The sequence below is a fragment of the Nicotiana tomentosiformis genome, chromosome 8 (assembly GCF_000390325.3).
Source record: "Nicotiana tomentosiformis chromosome 8, ASM39032v3, whole genome shotgun sequence".
Taxonomy (NCBI): domain Eukaryota; kingdom Viridiplantae; phylum Streptophyta; class Magnoliopsida; order Solanales; family Solanaceae; genus Nicotiana; species Nicotiana tomentosiformis.
This window is the reverse complement of record NC_090819.1, coordinates 58746272-58762990: the sequence shown is the minus strand read 5'-3', so window position 1 is coordinate 58762990 and position 16719 is coordinate 58746272. Positions and strand designations below refer to the sequence as shown.

General features: G+C 39.8%; 3 protein-coding genes across 3 annotated transcripts; all 3 read left to right on the top strand.

Annotated features, from left to right (window-relative positions):
• Positions 1–1210: 1210 nt before the first annotated feature.
• On the top strand, positions 1211–1660 carry LOC138897529 (uncharacterized). The gene has a single exon (XM_070183507.1). The coding sequence runs from the start codon at positions 1211–1213 to the stop codon at positions 1658–1660; it is 450 nt and encodes a 149-aa protein (XP_070039608.1).
• A 1533-nt stretch (positions 1661–3193) lies between these two features.
• Positions 3194–3859, top strand: LOC138897528 (uncharacterized). The gene is made up of 2 exons (XM_070183506.1): positions 3194–3366; positions 3559–3859. Exons 1-2 carry the CDS (start codon positions 3194–3196, stop codon positions 3857–3859), a joined length of 474 nt encoding a protein of 157 aa, XP_070039607.1.
• Positions 3860–14897: 11038 nt separating this feature from the next.
• LOC104111785 (uncharacterized) lies at positions 14898–16359 on the top strand. Its single transcript, XM_009621550.1, has 5 exons — positions 14898–15011; positions 15058–15234; positions 15277–15690; positions 15826–15975; positions 16054–16359. The coding sequence occupies exons 1-5, from the start codon at positions 14898–14900 to the stop codon at positions 16357–16359; spliced, it is 1161 nt and encodes a 386-aa protein (XP_009619845.1).
• The last annotated feature ends 360 nt before the right edge of the window (positions 16360–16719 follow it).

Sequence of the window (16719 nt, the reverse complement as noted above, 5' to 3'; positions counted from 1 at the left end):
AACTTTCGGTAGAGGGCGTGGGTCATAACAGAGCCCTACACATTACAGTCAAGTGCGAGGATAAAGTGGTGTCCTGAGTACTTGTTGATGGAGGATCCAGAGTCAATATCTACCCATTCTCTACTCTATGAGAGTTGGGTATTCATTTGAGACAAGTGAAAGAAAGTCATGTGATAGTGAGATCTTTTGATTGGTCGCAGAAAGGCGTCATTGGCGAGATCTACTTAGCTCTGCAAATTGGACCAGTTGAGTTCCCAATACTGTTTCAAGTAATGGACATTTCATCCTCATACAACTTGTTGCTGGGAAGACCTTGGATACATATGGTAGGGGTAGTTTCGTCCACCCTCCATCAGTGCATGAAATTCGAGTGGCGTTGCCAAGAGATTACAATTCACGGTGAATGGAGCCAGACATCTTATCTAGAACATGCAATCCAGTTCATAGAAGGATTGGATGGGGTCGCCTTTCATGCAGTCGAGATCATGCAAACTACGGAGATAGAGAAGACTGAGCAGAATTTGGGTATGCAGTCACCATATAGGTCAAAGATGGCAATGAGAGAAATCATGAAGTATAGATACCGACCAGGGACCGGGCTGGAAGCCCGATCAGATGGGATAATGGAGCCGATTGAGCCAAGGGGACAGAAGGGTAGAGCTGGCTTAGGATATCAGCCTCTAAGTGGAAAGACCTACACTAGTGGCTTTGGGAAGAAGGCTTTTGTGCCAGAACGTGTTCCGTGTACGGGTTAGAGCTCAACACCAGAGGACGACATTGTAGATGGAATGGAAATACTATTTGTAGCCATGATAAAGGAATTCCACAATGAAGCTAATATCAAGACACCGGCAATTCGGGATGCCGAACCAGAAGAGGACTTGCAGAATTGGACCGCCAGCCCATCTCTGGTTCGCCGGGAGTCTTGGTAGTGTGGAATTGTAAAACTTTTGAAAAACACATGGTCAATTGAGTCTTGAACCGTGCCTGTACTCTTTTGTCAATTGCCTCCTTGAACGCTTAAACGTTCCCTTTTTGATAAAATAAAAGAATTGCTTTCTCAAAATCATTGCAAACTTATTTATCACTTCATTTATACTTAGTTTTTCTCTTCAGTAATCAAACCGATAAAAACCCGTGTTGGGGGATTATGACATGTAACAAAACTCTCGAGCAAAGCGATCCAGACTATGAAGAGTACGACTAAAGCATGATACCAGATAATCTCCCACAAAAGATTAAGCTATTGGAAAGTCAGAAAAAGCCTAACCTTGAAGAAACAAATGTAATCGACCTGGGAAGCGAAGAAGATACGAAAGAAACTCAGATCAATATCCATTTAGAAGGGGAACAGAAAGAAGAAATGGTCGAGCTCCTCCGACAATACATCAACGTGTTCGCATGTTCATATGATGACATGCCCAGATTGAGTACCGACATTGTCTCGCATCGATTTCCCACCGATCCTGCCAGACCGCCAGTTAAACAAAAACCTAGAAAGTTCAACCCAGATTTGAGTTTGACGATAAAAGAAGAAGTAACCAAACAAATAGTGGCAAATGTGGTGAGAGTCACCAATTATCCTATGGTTGGCAAACATCATACCGGTGCCAAAGAAGGATGGGAAGATCAGGATATGTATGGATTATCGAGATCTTAACAAGGCCAGTCCAAAGGACAATTTCCCTTTGCTAAACATTCACATCCTTATCGATAATTATGCGGAGCATGAGCTGCAGTCATTCGTGGATTGTTTCGCCGGATACCCCAGATCCTGATGCATGAGGAAGATGTGGAGAAGACAACATTCACTACGCCATGTGGAGTTTATTGCTATAGAGTAATGCCATTCGGCCTCAAGAACACCGGTGCTACTTACATGAGGGCCATGACGGCCCTCTTTCACGATATGATCCACAAGGAAGGTATATGTGGATGACATCATCATCGAATCTAGGAAGAGTGCGGAACATTTGAATGACCTGAAGAAATTTTTCGAATGTTTGCGAAGGGTACAATTTGAGTTGAATCCCGCAAAATGCGCATTCGGAGTCTCCGTTGGAAAATTGTTAGGTTTCATCGTGAGCAGGAAAGGGATAGAATTGGATCCTTCAAAGATCAAAGCCATTTAAGACCTACCAGTGCCCAAGAGCAAGAAGGACGTGATGAGTTTCCTTGGAAGATTAAACTACATCAGCAGATTTATAGCCCAGTCGACGGTAATCTGCGAACCTATTTTCAAGTTGTTAAAAATCAATGCTGCTACAAAATGGACAGAAGTGCCATAAAGCTTTTAATAAGATCAAGGAGTACTTGTCAAATCCACTGGTGTTGATTCCCCCGAGCTCAGGAAGCTATTGTTACTATACATGTCTGTTTTGGACAATGCATTTGGATGCGTGTTGGGACAACACAATGAGATCGGGAGGAAAGAGTAAGATATCTACTACATGAGCAAGAAGTTTACACTGTATGAAGCGAAATACACTTTCATAGAGCGGACCTGCTACGCTTTGACTTGGATCACCCAGAAGTTGAGGCACTACATGTCGGCATACACACACATCTGATATATCAGCTCGACCCGCTCAAATACATTTTCCAGAAGCCGATGCCTACAAGAAAACTAGCCAAATGGCAAATTCTTATCAGCAAGTTCGATATTGTGTACGTAACACAGAAGGCCATCAAATGACAAGCATTAGCTGACCACCTTGCAGAGAACCCAGTGGACAAAGACTACAAGCCGCTCACTACATAACTTTTCGAATGAAGAAGTGTTGTTCGTCAGAGAAGACATCACAAAGTCATACTTAGGATGGAGAATGTTTTTTGTCGGAGCAACAAATTTCAAAGGAGTGGGAATTGGGGCAGTCTTAATTTCAGAATCAGGACATCATTACCCGGCATCAGCAAAGATAAGGTTCCCTTGCACTAATAATATGGCCGAGTATGAAGCATGCATCCTCGGAATTAGGATGGTAGTTGACATGAACATCAAGGAGCTTCTAGTCATAGGAGATTCTGATCTACTGATACATCAAGTCCAAGGTGAATGGAATACTAAGAATGTCAAGATCCTTCCGTATCTGCATTGCGTGAAAGAGTTGTGCAAGAAATTCACCAAGATTGAGTTCAAACACATTCTAGAATCCAGAACGAGTTTGCCGACGCTCTCGCAACCGTGTCATCCATGATCCAGCATCCAGATAAGAATTACATCGACCCTATCGAGATAGAGGTTCGAGATCATCATGTGTACTGTTTCCATGTTGATGAGGAGCCAGATGGTAAGCCATTGTACTACGACATCAAAAGGTTCCTTCAAACAAGAGATTATCTAGAGAATGCAACCAATGGCCAGAAGTGAGCACTCAGAAGGCTAGCAAATCACGTTTTCCTCAATAGGGAAGTCCTGTATAGGAGGACACCAGACTTGGGTATGTTAAGATGTGTAGATGCTGCTGAAGCAACTAGATTGATAGAAGAAATACACGCAGGGATATGCGAACCTCATATGAATAGTTTCACTTTGGCCAAGTAAATTTTAATATCCAGATACTTTTGGATGACTGTGGAGAGTGATAGTATCCGTTACGTGCAAAAGTGTCACCAGTGGCAGATTCATGGGGATTTCATCCGGGTTCCACCTAACGAGCTGAATGTAATGGGTTCTCCTTGGCCGTTCGCTGCTTGGGGCATGGACGTGATTGGATCTATAGAACCTTCCATATCAAACGAGTATCACTTCATTGGGGTAGCCATCGATTACTTCACCAAATGGGTCGAAGCTTCTACATACAAGGCTGTTATAAAGAAAGTGGTAGCAGATTTCGTCTGTAACAACATAGTCTGCTGATTCGGGATACCAAAGTCGATCAACACTGACAATGCGGCCAATATCAACAGTGATATCATGAGGGAGATTTGTGAAAAATTCAGAATCATCCATCAGGAAGAAAATTTTACACCGGGGCAATTGGGTTTGAAGAAAATATTCCCTCATCAGCCAAGGGAAAATTCATGCCATATTGGTAGGGTCCTTATGTGGTCCATCAAGTATTGTCGGGAGGAGCTCTGATCCTAGCCTAAATGGACGGAAGAGTCAGCACGAAGCCCATAAACTCAGATGCAATCAAGAGATACTACATTTGAAGACAGTAGAATTAGGGTTTGACTGTAATAGAACTACACCCGACCTGACTTCCCACGATGGGATACGTAGGCAACCAACATAGGGTCTAGTCTCTCCCCCTCCTTCATAATAGAAAATCCAAATATCATTTTGTATGTACTCGAAACTACGTCACGACTTGATTTCCTTTGGCATGAATACGTAGACAATCCTTATCAGATTCAGTCATGTATTGTAATTGAACTACGTTCTAGCCTGATTCTATTTGGATACGTAGGCAGTCTCAGTCAGACTCGGCCACTTCATATTCAATTTCCCATCATTTTTCATCTATTGTAATCGAACTACGTTTTGACCTGATTCCATTTGGATACGTAGGCTGCTTGAGTTAGGCTCAATCATCATCTTGTTATTTATTATTTTATTACCCTCAAACTACGTTCAGACCTAATTCTATTTTGGATACGTAGGCAACCTGAAAAGGTTTGTTCATAACCCTAGAAAGACCTTTTGTAGTGCATTCGTTTAGATTAGGGCGCAATCGAAACAACAAGAAGCTATGTAATTAGGGGAATCTCCAAGAATCGACATCAACGAGATAGAATCTTCCAGAAACAACATTTGCGTCTGAGGGAATTTCTAAACATGTCATAATCTGGAACAACGGTATTTACCATAAAATGGATAATTTTCAAAATGTTTTTTTTTAAAAAAAAAACTATCATTCCACTTACCGAACTTCGTGGCATAATCCCACCAGACTCGGGGCAAGGACAGGACTACGGTCAACACAAACCAACACCCCCATACTAAGGTTCTTAATTTGAACGCAGGACCAATAGGATACGAAGAATGCTGAGGCAAGCTCAGAGCAATGACAGACCCGCTACTCTATCATGATTCTTATCTCACTTTCATCATTTAATTTATTCCCTCACATGACTTAGGACAAACTCCCAAATTCTTTGCAGGTATTCTGGAACCAAGCCTCCGACTTCGGAGCACATTGTAAATAGCAAACCATCTGATCAACCAAGCATATCACTTTGCATATAGGGAGCTGCTGGCCCCGCCAATCAGAGCCATGCATATAACAAACCATCAGCTCAACCAAGCGGAGCGCCCTGTACAAATTGAGCTGTCGGCTTTGCCAATCAAAGACTGTATATAGCAAAATGTTTGCTTTGCCAACAGGAGCATTTCACACTATCACTCCGCCATATCAGAGAATACAACAGTTGAAAATTTCTTCGCCAACTTCATCAAACAAAGGATGAATCGTTCAATTCTTCCATACGTTCTGCCGATCGACAACCGCAATTAGTTTTGCAGTTAAAAGTATCTCTTGGGTATGCTCCTTATTTCTTTATTTTATCTTGAATGTTTTGACGTTTTGCTCGTGCAACTTACAAGCATTTTACATTTTTCAAGTTAGAAACTCCCATTGTATGGAGATGCTTTACATTTCAATGCAATTACTCCCATCACGTGGAGATACTCCCATCGCGCGGAGATGGTTTACATTTCAAGTCAACTACTCCCATCGCATGGAGATACTCCCATCATGCAGAGATACATTCTATATTACAAGTCAACTACTCCCATCGCACGGAGATACTCCAATCATGAGGAGACTTAATGCTCCGGCAGCTGTGGAAGGTACATAGCTCGGCTAACAATCGAGTCAAATTCAAGTATCTCGTCGCCCTGATCCCAAATAACGACCAGCCGGTAGCCAAGCATCATCATCCCTGCATCTTTTACATCGCATCCTAACATATCTGCATTACGATATATGGGTATGTGTGTACTTTGTTTTGCAGGATCAAACATCACGATGTGGAACTTCTTCTAAGAAGCAAACCAAGTTACAACTCTATGAAGGATAACAAACTCATAAGAGAGCGAAGGATCTAAACTCAAACTCAAATACGATCAGTGGAACTCTAATTCATCAAATCTTTCAAATCAAGCCACAATTCAGAACTATCGTGGGCACCAAAATCTTTTGTCTTGCAGTGTTATACGATACTGGGGAAATACCTGCAAGAATCGCCTTCTCCAAATCATCATTCGAGAACTACATGAGGCCTGATCCTCATTAAACCCGAGGTATGTAAGCAGTTCAAAGCCAAAATTCGGCCCAATTTTCCCAAAATTCACTCGAAATCTTCCTAAACTCTTCCCCTAATTCTACAACTCATAATCTTCCTTAAATCCATATGGCATTCGTGCAATATATGCCTAAAGTCGGACAAAATTGGTCTTAGTTCAATTTTGTTGCCCGAAAACTCTTTTATCGTCTCCGGTCAAAGAGGGGCAACTTTTGATCACCAATTTTGACCCTCCTTTTTAAAATTATTTAATTTATACTTACTTATTTCAACTAAATATGTTGGAAATAATTTCTAAATTAATAATACCTATTTTTATATAAATTAAGTAATTAATGGTGTTAAATTAATAATTTAGTATTATATAATTATAAACATATTACTATTTTTAAAACTATTAAAATAACTTTTATATTCATTACATAAGTTTATAATTAATTTTATAAGGTTATTTCTTAATTTTGGTAAATTAGCCTACTATTTCAAAATGATTCGAAATTAATGTCAAAAATAGGAAAATAAGATATTTAATAATTAATTAACTAATTAAAGTAATCAGTAGTGTATTTGATGATTATAATTTCTAATATTTTTTATTGAAATTATTTAAGTTTATTTAAATTTATTCTAAAAATGCTAAAGACTAAATAGGCTATAATTGCAATTCCACAATTAAATGCGAAATAGCTATATCTTAAATTAGCATTAGCCCAATACACAAGCCCTAATCGAAATCTGACCCAGTCCGAACCCCTTCCATACTCTACCTTGGAAATCCATGCAACCTTACCCGATCCAATTAAATCGTGCCAGGTCACCCCTTCATCATACTCACACAAGAAGTACATTTAATCTAAGCCGTCCTCCCATTTGATCAACGGCCCATGTTTTACCTCCTATTTTTCTTTAATTTTGAACACATATTCTGGTTCAATCTTAACCGTCAAAACCCGGAGATCCAATGGTTCATATATTTCATTATTTTAAAACTTTAAAGCCTGAATTATTCGGGCCGTTGATCTAAAGATCCAATGGCCCAGATTACTCCCACCCGTTTAAACCTAGAGACAACCAAATCCCTACCCAACCCCTAAATCATTTGCTCTTTGACTCAGCCGCACCCCTTTGCCCTTCCTCTCTCTATTCTCTCAACTCCCACAGATAAATCAATCGCAAACCTTGCACAAATTCGTGCAAGGTCATGAATCAACCAGTAAATCATCCTTATTGCCCCCTGTGACCACGAATCTTGCTATTTCTTTCCTTTTTAATTAATAAGATTCAAAATTCCCCAAATCCGAAGACCCTAGAATACAAATGAAACATCAAATCTCCAGATTTCTCTTGTGCTTTGTTAAATCGGAGCATGCATGGGGCTTCTTCGGAGTTTCATTATGAAGATTCTGTACCCAGAGGTCAAACGTAGTGACCTCTGGGTTTTTGAGCTTTGTCCGATAAGTTTGCCTTCAACAGTCAATTTCCCTCTTCCCAGGTAAAATCTCTATTGATTTCCCTCTGTTCTTCTCCGATTGTACTCGATTTTGCTCGCATCATCAACTCTTCGTCGCTCTCCACTATCGTTTTGAATCTGTTGAAACCTAAGGAATTGAATGCCACTATAAAAGGAAGCCTTCAATGCTCTTACCAAAACAACCTAACTACAGAAGTATGATTAACTGCACCTAAAGTTCTAAATAGCAAAGTAAAAAGCTAGCGTCTTAACTGAATTTTTATTTCTTCTTTCCAGTTCAGAGTTTACACCGATTGGAGTTTAAGTTTTGATTACAAATAGCTAAGAGAATTCTTGTTTGGTTTACTGCTCAAAGGAAGGTCAGTGATCCTTGACCCTTCCTCTCTTTCAATCATTTAATTAAAATCATGCCTATTCTGTTGTTTTTTGTTAATCAATTCTGCTTATGATATGTTATAATTGGTTATCTCTTCCTTGATGTGTTTTTCATTAGTTTATGATTGATTATCAAGATTTGGAGTTATATGTTTCTTTAACAACCTGAAAACAAGACCATGTACTAGTCGACTACTCTTGTAATCTTAATGAATGTGTCTTTGAGTTGAGTAGTCTATGTGTTGCTGAGTTTCTGTAATTAACCAAGAATTTTAAATGATTCTATGTACCTATCTTGACTTTAGACCTCCCTGATATTCTACCATGGCACTTATGTATGCTATACTAATTTGCCTTAGTGTTATTTACATTTGAAATGGTTCACCTAATAAACTAAACTAAAATGGATATGAACCTTTAATGGTGGAAACTAAACTATCATCTTAGTTTGGGTACTTCATCTTATGTCATTTGAATTAATTCTTCCTTCTAATGTATTTTTGTGATTCTATAGTACTTGAATGATCAGTATAAATGGTCTCTCTCCATTTTCATAACTGCTTGATTCCATATGTGTAACAACCCGATCGGTCGTTTTGAGTATTTTAGCCCCGTTCCCTTATTTATTGCTTCTTCTATGTTATATTGTGGTTATGTGACTTTTTGGGGTGGTTGGTTTGGTTTCGGGTGAGTTTTGGAGTGAATTGGGACACTTAGTCCCAAAGTTGGAAGCTTAAGTTGAAAGAGTTGACCGGAATTTGACTTTTGTATAGACGACACCGAAATGGAGCTTTGATGGTTCCGATAGTTTCGTATGGTGATTTTGGACTTAGGCGTATGTCCGGATATTGATTTGGAGGTCTATAGGTCATTTTGGCTTGAATTGGCGAAAGTTGAAGGTTTGGAAGATTTAGAAGTTTGACCGAGAGTTGACTTTATCGATATCGGGTATGGATTTTAGTTCTGGAAATTGTAATAGGTCCGTTTTATCATTTGTGACTTGTGTGAAACATTTGAGGTCATTTGAAGTTGGTTTGGTATGTTTTGGCATTAGTTTTAGAAGATAGAAGTTCATAAGTTTATTAGGTTTGAATCGATGTGTGATTCATAGTTTTGGTGTTATTTGATGTGATTTAAGGCTTCGAGCGAGTTCGTATTGTGTTTTAGGACTGGCTGGTATGTTCGGACAGGGTCCCGGGGGCCCCGGGCGTGTTTCAGATTGAGTTTAGACTATTTGTGGACTGCTGGTTTTTCTGTGTTCTGGTTTCTTTCAATGCGTTCATGATGATTCACCCGCGATCATGTAGAGTCCTTGTTGGCAGATGGGAATTTGCTCTTCTCGATCTCATAAAAGAGTTCGCGTTCGCGGAAGGTGGAAAAGTTGTGCATTGCAAACGTAGTTATGAGACGCGATCGCGTAGAAGGAAGGAGAGATAGTGGGGAGGCACACATTGTTCATCTCGTTCGCGTGGCCTGGAATGCGACCGCGTAGCCTGAGGATCTTTGACCATCGCGTTCGCGAATGAGATCACACGATCGCGTAAGAGGCTTTTGTGAGCTGGTGTAATTTGTTCTACGCGATCACATTTGTTTTTCCGCGATCGCATAAGCCAATAACTGGGCATCAGATATTTAATTTCCAAATCGAGGGTTTTGTTCAGTTTTTAACCTTTTGAGCTAGAGACCTCGGTTTTGGGCAATTATTGAAGAGATTTTTAAGGATTTGATCGGGGTAAGTGATTTTGACTCGAATTTTAATTATTATACATGAATCCATTATTGTTTTTACCATTTAATTAGTGTTTGAGTTGGAAAAGAATGGGGAAATTTGTGAAAACATACTAAGCTATATTTTGAGGATTTGAATGGCGATTTGAGGCCAGAATTGAATAATTTTAGTATGTTTGGACTGGTTATTGAATGGGTGTTCGGATTTTGTTAGTTTGGTCGGGTTTGGAGATGCGAGCCCGGGGTTGACTTTTTGAATTGACTTTTTGATTTTCTTTAAAGATTGCAACTTTATTATCCGAAATAGTTTTCTATGGTTTGTATTTATGGTATAAAATTATTTTGGCTAGATTCGAGCCGTTTGGAGTTGGATATTCCGGGAAAAGGCTTACTAGTGGATTGAGTTAGCGTGTTTTGAGGTAAGAATCTTGCCTTTGTGTGGGAGAATTACCCCTTAGGATTGGAGTTGTTTTGTGTCATTTGTGGTACGTGAAAGCCGTGTATGCAAGGTGACGAGTGGGTACACGGGCTATATGTGGTAATTAACCGGTTTAAGCTATGTAGATTCTTTTCATGCTTTTAATCGAATTGTCATAACATGTGATATTCATCATCGTTGATCTATCCTTACATGCTTTACTTGACATTGTTAATACTTGTCTCATCTCTTACTTGTTATTTGCCCTTACATGCTTAGTTGAAGTTACTATTTCCTTATTGACTTGTTAAATATTTAACTGTTGAGTTACCTTACTTGAAGTTGCTATTTATTAAAATATCTTATTGTTGAGTTTTGGTGTTGAAGTTGTAAAAGCCGTGATCATGGGGCCCAGTTTCGTCCTTTATACAGTTGTACACTCTATTAGAGGTCTGTAAACAGTCATGTATAGCTGGATGGTGTGTGGCCTTGTCGGCTTCTATTTTGATATATAGTGGTCCATATCAGCTTTATCGTCTCGTCCTACCGTGTTCTGCATATATATATATATGTCTTTTGGGCATGTTTTCTCATGTATGTTATTCACATGAGTCAGCTCTTTATTGATAGATGTTATGCATGACCTATCCCTATTTCATGTTTATATCTTAGACATATGCTTAGGGGTGTTCGACAGGAAGGAATTGGGCACTCGTCACGGCCCATCGGTTTGGGTCGTGACAAAAGTGGTATCAGGGCAGTTCCATCCTAGGGTTGTCTACAGACCGTGTCTAGTAGAGTTTTGTTTATGAGTGATTTGTGCACCACACTTATAAACAGGAGGGTGCAGGACATATAGGATATTATCCTCCCTTTTTATCTTAGATCGTGCGATATAAGGTTTCATTTTCCTAATGATATATTATGTTTTCAGCGATGCCTAAGAAGGTTATAGCCACCCAAAAGGGCAAGTCCGTGGTTGATGAGACTACGAGTCGAGCACCACGAGTTACCAGGGCTGGGGGAGAGTCTCAGAGTGAGACTCCATCTCAGACTTTACATACCCTGCCCGCTCCAGAGGAGATCCGAGGGGAACCAGCTCCAGTGCACGCCCCAGTACCCCTAGCTTCTTAGCCAGATGCACCGGGTCAGGAGATGAGAGATGTTATTCAGCTATTGACTCGATTAGTGGCCGCACAGGCTCGGCGCTAGGAAGTAGGTATTGGCCATGCAGATAGGGCCATCAGTGCAAGGGTTCATGGTTTTATTAATTTGGACCCTCCGGTATTCACTGGAGCAGATCCAAACGAGGACCTTTAGGTATTTATCGATAGGATGCAGAGAACTTTGAGGGTAATGAAGGCCACTGCGACTAAGTCAGTTGAGCTGGCTTCCTATAGACTTCAGGATGTTGCAGTTAATTGGTACGAGTCTTGGGAGTTGTCCAGAGGTGAGGATGCCCTTCCAGCAGTATGGCAGGATATACAAAGGCTTTTCTTCATCATTATTTGCCACTAGAGCTTAGACGGGCCAGAGTTGATCGGTTCTTGACCCTCCGGTAGGGTAATATGAGTGTTCGGGAGTACAACCATTAGTTTGATTCTTTGGCTAGGTATGCTCCCATTATTGTAGCTAAGATGGAGGATCGGGTTCATCGGTTCGTGATGGGTTTGGAGCCATACCTGCTTAATGACTATATGTCGGCCTCACTTCAGCTAGGCATGGATATTTCTCGTATTCAGGCATACGCTCAAGGTGTAGAGGAGCGTAAGCAGAAGCAGAGGGCCGATCGTAAGCATGATAGGGGCCGGAGTAAGAGAGCAAGATCTTCAGGTCCTTCTGGTGAGTTTTGAGGCGGTCAGAGACAACAGTACCCGAGGTATCCAGCCTAGCCATCGACTAGTGAACCCCCTCAGTTTGCCGGTAGGAGATTTGATTGTTCCACATATTCAGGGTCTAGTCAGAGTTTCAGGGCCTCTAGTTCTCAGTATAGGGGTGAGTCAAGTCAGATAAGGCCGCCCTTGCCACGATGTGCTCAGTGTGGTAAGCAAAATGCCAGGCAGTGCCTTGTGGGGTTGGGTGTTTGTTATACTTGTGGTTATCCAAGCCATGTTTTAGAGAATGTCCGACGAGAGGTGGTGCAGGTAAAGTTCAGCCAGCGGGATCTGTAGCTGGTTCGTCATCATCAGTACGCCCCCTATAGGCAAGGTTCACAGGCACCGACCGGTCGTGGTAGAGGAAGAAGTGGAGCATCTAGCTTGAGCGGTCCTCAAAACCGCATTTGTGCATTAGCCGGCCGACAGGATCAGGAGTCGTCACCTGATGTTTTTACAGGTATATTATCAGTCTCCTCATATGATGTATATACATTGATTGATCCAGGTTTCACCTTATCGTACGTCACTCCGTTGGTTGCTAGTAAGTTTGGGATAGAACTTGAGTTGATTGAGCCTTTTGAGGTGTCTACACCTATTGGGGATCCAGTGATAGCTAGACAGATATATAGAGATTGTATAGTAGTAGTTCATAGTCATTCTATAGTAACATACCTAATTGAGTTAGATATGGTAGAATTTGATGTTATAATTGGTATGGAATGGTTGGCTTCTTGTTATGCTAACATTGATTGTAGATCAAAGATGGTTTAGTTCCAGTTTCCAGGGGAGCCAGTTCTGGAGTGGAAAGGTAATACTGCATCACCGAGAGGTAGGTTTATTTCCTATCTCAAGGCAAGGAAAATGATCAGAAAGGGATATATTTATCACTTAGTTCGGGTACAAGATGTGAAAGAAGAGTCATCGACCCTTCAGTCTATCCCGGTGGTTAATGAGTTTCCCGATGAGCTTTCAGGCCTTCCACCAGAGCGGTAGATTGAGTTTGCCATTGAAATATTACTAGATACTCAGCCAATATCTATTCCTCCTTATGGGAAAAGGTCCAAAATTGCCCCTCTACTATGGTATATTGTTTACTTCTGCCCCCCGTTATACTTTTTGTCCAATCTAGCCCCTACCGTTAATCAAGTTTTAAAAATTACCCCTAACCCTAATGTTTTGACACTATGGCAGCTGACCCCCTCAATTTCATCCATGTCAGCTGCCATGTCATCGACCCCACCAAATGAAAACCCAACAGACCAATTAAATTTCCCGTCACCCACCCGTGACACGTGACCCGTTTGCCCACTAAATAAATAAGTTAGACCCGTCTAAATTGACAAAGAGGGTCATTTGGTCTGCATACGTTCGATAGAAATGAGAGAGAAGAGTGTGGAAGGTTCAAAAGAAAATCCTTTATTTTCAGTGTTAATGCCGTCCAAGGTAAGATTTTCCCCCAAAATCTGAACTTTTCTGCTAGTTTCATATGCTTGTTGTTTATAAATGAAGCATTTTTGTCTTAGCGTTCGCATTTCTTTTCTGTTAAAGTTAGGGTTGTTAGATTTTGCTTCGTGGTTTAGGGTTTCACTGTTATGTGCTCAGATATGTGATTTGTCGTTAAGGGTTTTACTTTGTCTGTGTTTTTGTCGGTGTTTGTGTTTGCATGTGACTTTCAACTTTATACCCTAATTATTTGTCTGTTTCTATTGGTCGGTTAGGGTATATTGGTAGAATTGATGATATTTGGTTTATTATTACTTTGTTTTAGAAGAACTTTCTCTGGTTTAGGATTTCAAGTATGTGTGGTCCCTTTTGTTTTTTTTAAAGAAGGGTCGCATATGGTTGGTTTTTTTACTGAAAAAGGATTTGAAGTATTTGTTAATAGCCGACTTGTTGTTATTTGGTCCCCTATTTTACCTGCATTTACTTTGAAGATGATGCTCATGTGGGTCTCTTACAGATATGTTTTGTGCTTATTTTATTGAGGTGGGACTTTAAGTTTGATACTTTATTATGTGGTCCCCCATATGCATGCTTGTGTCCGTTTCTTTATCATAGTACCTCATTCAATTTTGTTTCTTTATTCATCTACCTCTGTACCTTTTCCTTATTCCCTTTATTTATCCCCTCTTTTGTTTATTCAGGATTTCCCTTACATGTTTATTTATTATTTATGTACCTCTTATCTTTGTTATTTCTTTATGCATTTACTATGGTAGGCTGTAATAACTTTATTCATGGTTACTATGCAACCTTTTATAAATGGTGCTAGTTGACTTAGTTTTTCATCATGGTGTGAAATGGACTAGTAAGCCACGTCTGCTGTATAAAGAGAAGTATGTGCACATCAATAAAGGTTATGACTCTGACTTACTCTCTTATGCTGATTTAGTTGATGAATATGATACCAAGTTTGGGTATATAAGGGTGCAACAACTAATAGTAAAGGGTTCTGCTGGTAGATACTATGAAATAGATGGGGATGTTGGGATTAGGACTTTATTGGACTTTGTTAGCGAACAATGTAATGTTATTAATTTGTTTGTTGTAGAAGAGTGTGAACCAGCAATTGATGTACCTAATATAGTCACTCACAGTGAGTCACACATAGTAGAAGTTGAAGCTGCTACTGATTGTAGTGATAATGAAAGCGAGGAAAATGATTCCGATTCTCCTGATTCTCCTGAATTAAGTTCTGATGGATTGGAGTAACTTTTTTTTACAAAAGAAAAGGGACATCAATGATAAGTTAACTGACTATAAAGAGTTAGATAGGTCAATGACATTTAAAGATATACCTGAAACTAGGAAAATGATCAACATGTATTCTCTTGCAAATGGATATGACTTGCAGCAAGTTAAAAGTGACCCAGCAAGGCTTAGGTACATCTGTGTTGGTGACTGCCCCTTTGTTTGTCATATATCTAATGATTCTTTAGGGGGGTGGGGTTAAATTCAAGACTTTAGAGCCTGAGCACACATATGAACCTGCATTTGAAAATCAAAGAGTTGATGTAAATACAATAGCTGCTTACTTTAAAATAGGCTTGAAAGATAATCCCAAAATTAAGGTTAAAGAGATGAGAGCAAGCTTGAAAGCTGCATTTAATGTAAATGTTAGTGAATTTAAGTGCAAAAGGGAAAAGAAAATGATTTAGGAGAAACTTGAAGGTAGTTTTTCAGATGAATATAATAAGCTTGTTGCCTATGCCAATGAACTGAAACTTAGCAATCCTGGGAGTGATGTGATAATTAACTTATCAAAAGATGCTCTTGAAGAAGGCAAAAGGAGGTTTTTAAGGATGTATATTTGTTTTCAAGCAATGAAGTCTGGGTTTAAGAGTGGTTTGAGACCTTTCATTGGATTGGATGGAACATTTTTGAAAGGGAAATCTAAAGGTCAGCTCTTGGTGGCTGTTGGTCAAGATTCTGCCAATTATTTATATCCATTGGCTTGGTCTATTGTTGATAAAGAAATAAAACTTACTTGGAAGTGGTTCTTAGGTCACCTGCAGACTTCACTAGACCTCAAAATGGGTGAAGGGATCACATTTATATCAGATATGCAGAAGGTATATACTGTTTCTTTGTACTGTTATTTTCAGCTATTTTTTTAGTTTCTTTGTACTGTTATTTGATGATATTTATTGATATTTGTAGGGGTTGATTGACTCAATCCAAACTGTTCTTCCTGAGTCATACTTCAGATTTTGTGTAAGCATATAGAAGCAAATTGGTGTAGGAGATGGGGTTCTGGTGAGTACAAAAAATTCCTTTGGTGGGCTGCATGGAGTACTTATGAAGAGGACTTCAAAGATCAGATAAAGAGTATGAGTCAAGTAGATGATGATGGAAAGGTAGCTGTTGAGGATTTGTTAAAGTATCCACCAAAATGTTGGAGAAGGGCATTCTTTGATATTGTTTGCAAGAACTAGTCTGTGGACAACAACTTGACCGAGTCATTCAATGCATGGATCTTGCAAGCAAGGCACAAGCCAATCATTAAGATGCTTGAGGATATTAGAATCAAGGTGATGAACATGATTAATGAACATGAAGCTGAGGTGATGACATGGGGAAATGAGTACAGTCCCAAAACCATGGAGTTGTACAATCAATTCATGAGGATTGCATTGAAGTGTCATGTTAATGGGAGTGCAGACAATGGATATGAGGTGACTGAAAGTAGTGACAGGCACATTGTGAATCCATGGTTAAAGAAATGTACCTGCAGGGCATGAGATCTTTGTGGCATTCCATGTCCTCATGCAATCTGTGAATTATTGCACAAGAAATTGGACCCTCTAAGTCAGATTCATTGGTACCTTACCAAAGAGGCTTATCTCCTAACTTATTCACATAAGTTACAACCAGTAAGAGGAGAAAAGTTCTGAAAAATTGACCCTTCATAATACATGGCTCCACCTCCTTTGGTAAATATGGCTGGGAGACCAAAGGTTAAGAGAACAAGAGAAAAAAATAAGGAAATTAATAGGCAAGGGCAATGGTCTCAATCAAGGAAAGGGAGGGTAATGACATGTAACAACTGTGGTGAACCTGGACACAATGCTAGAGGATGTGCAAAGGTAATCAATACTATA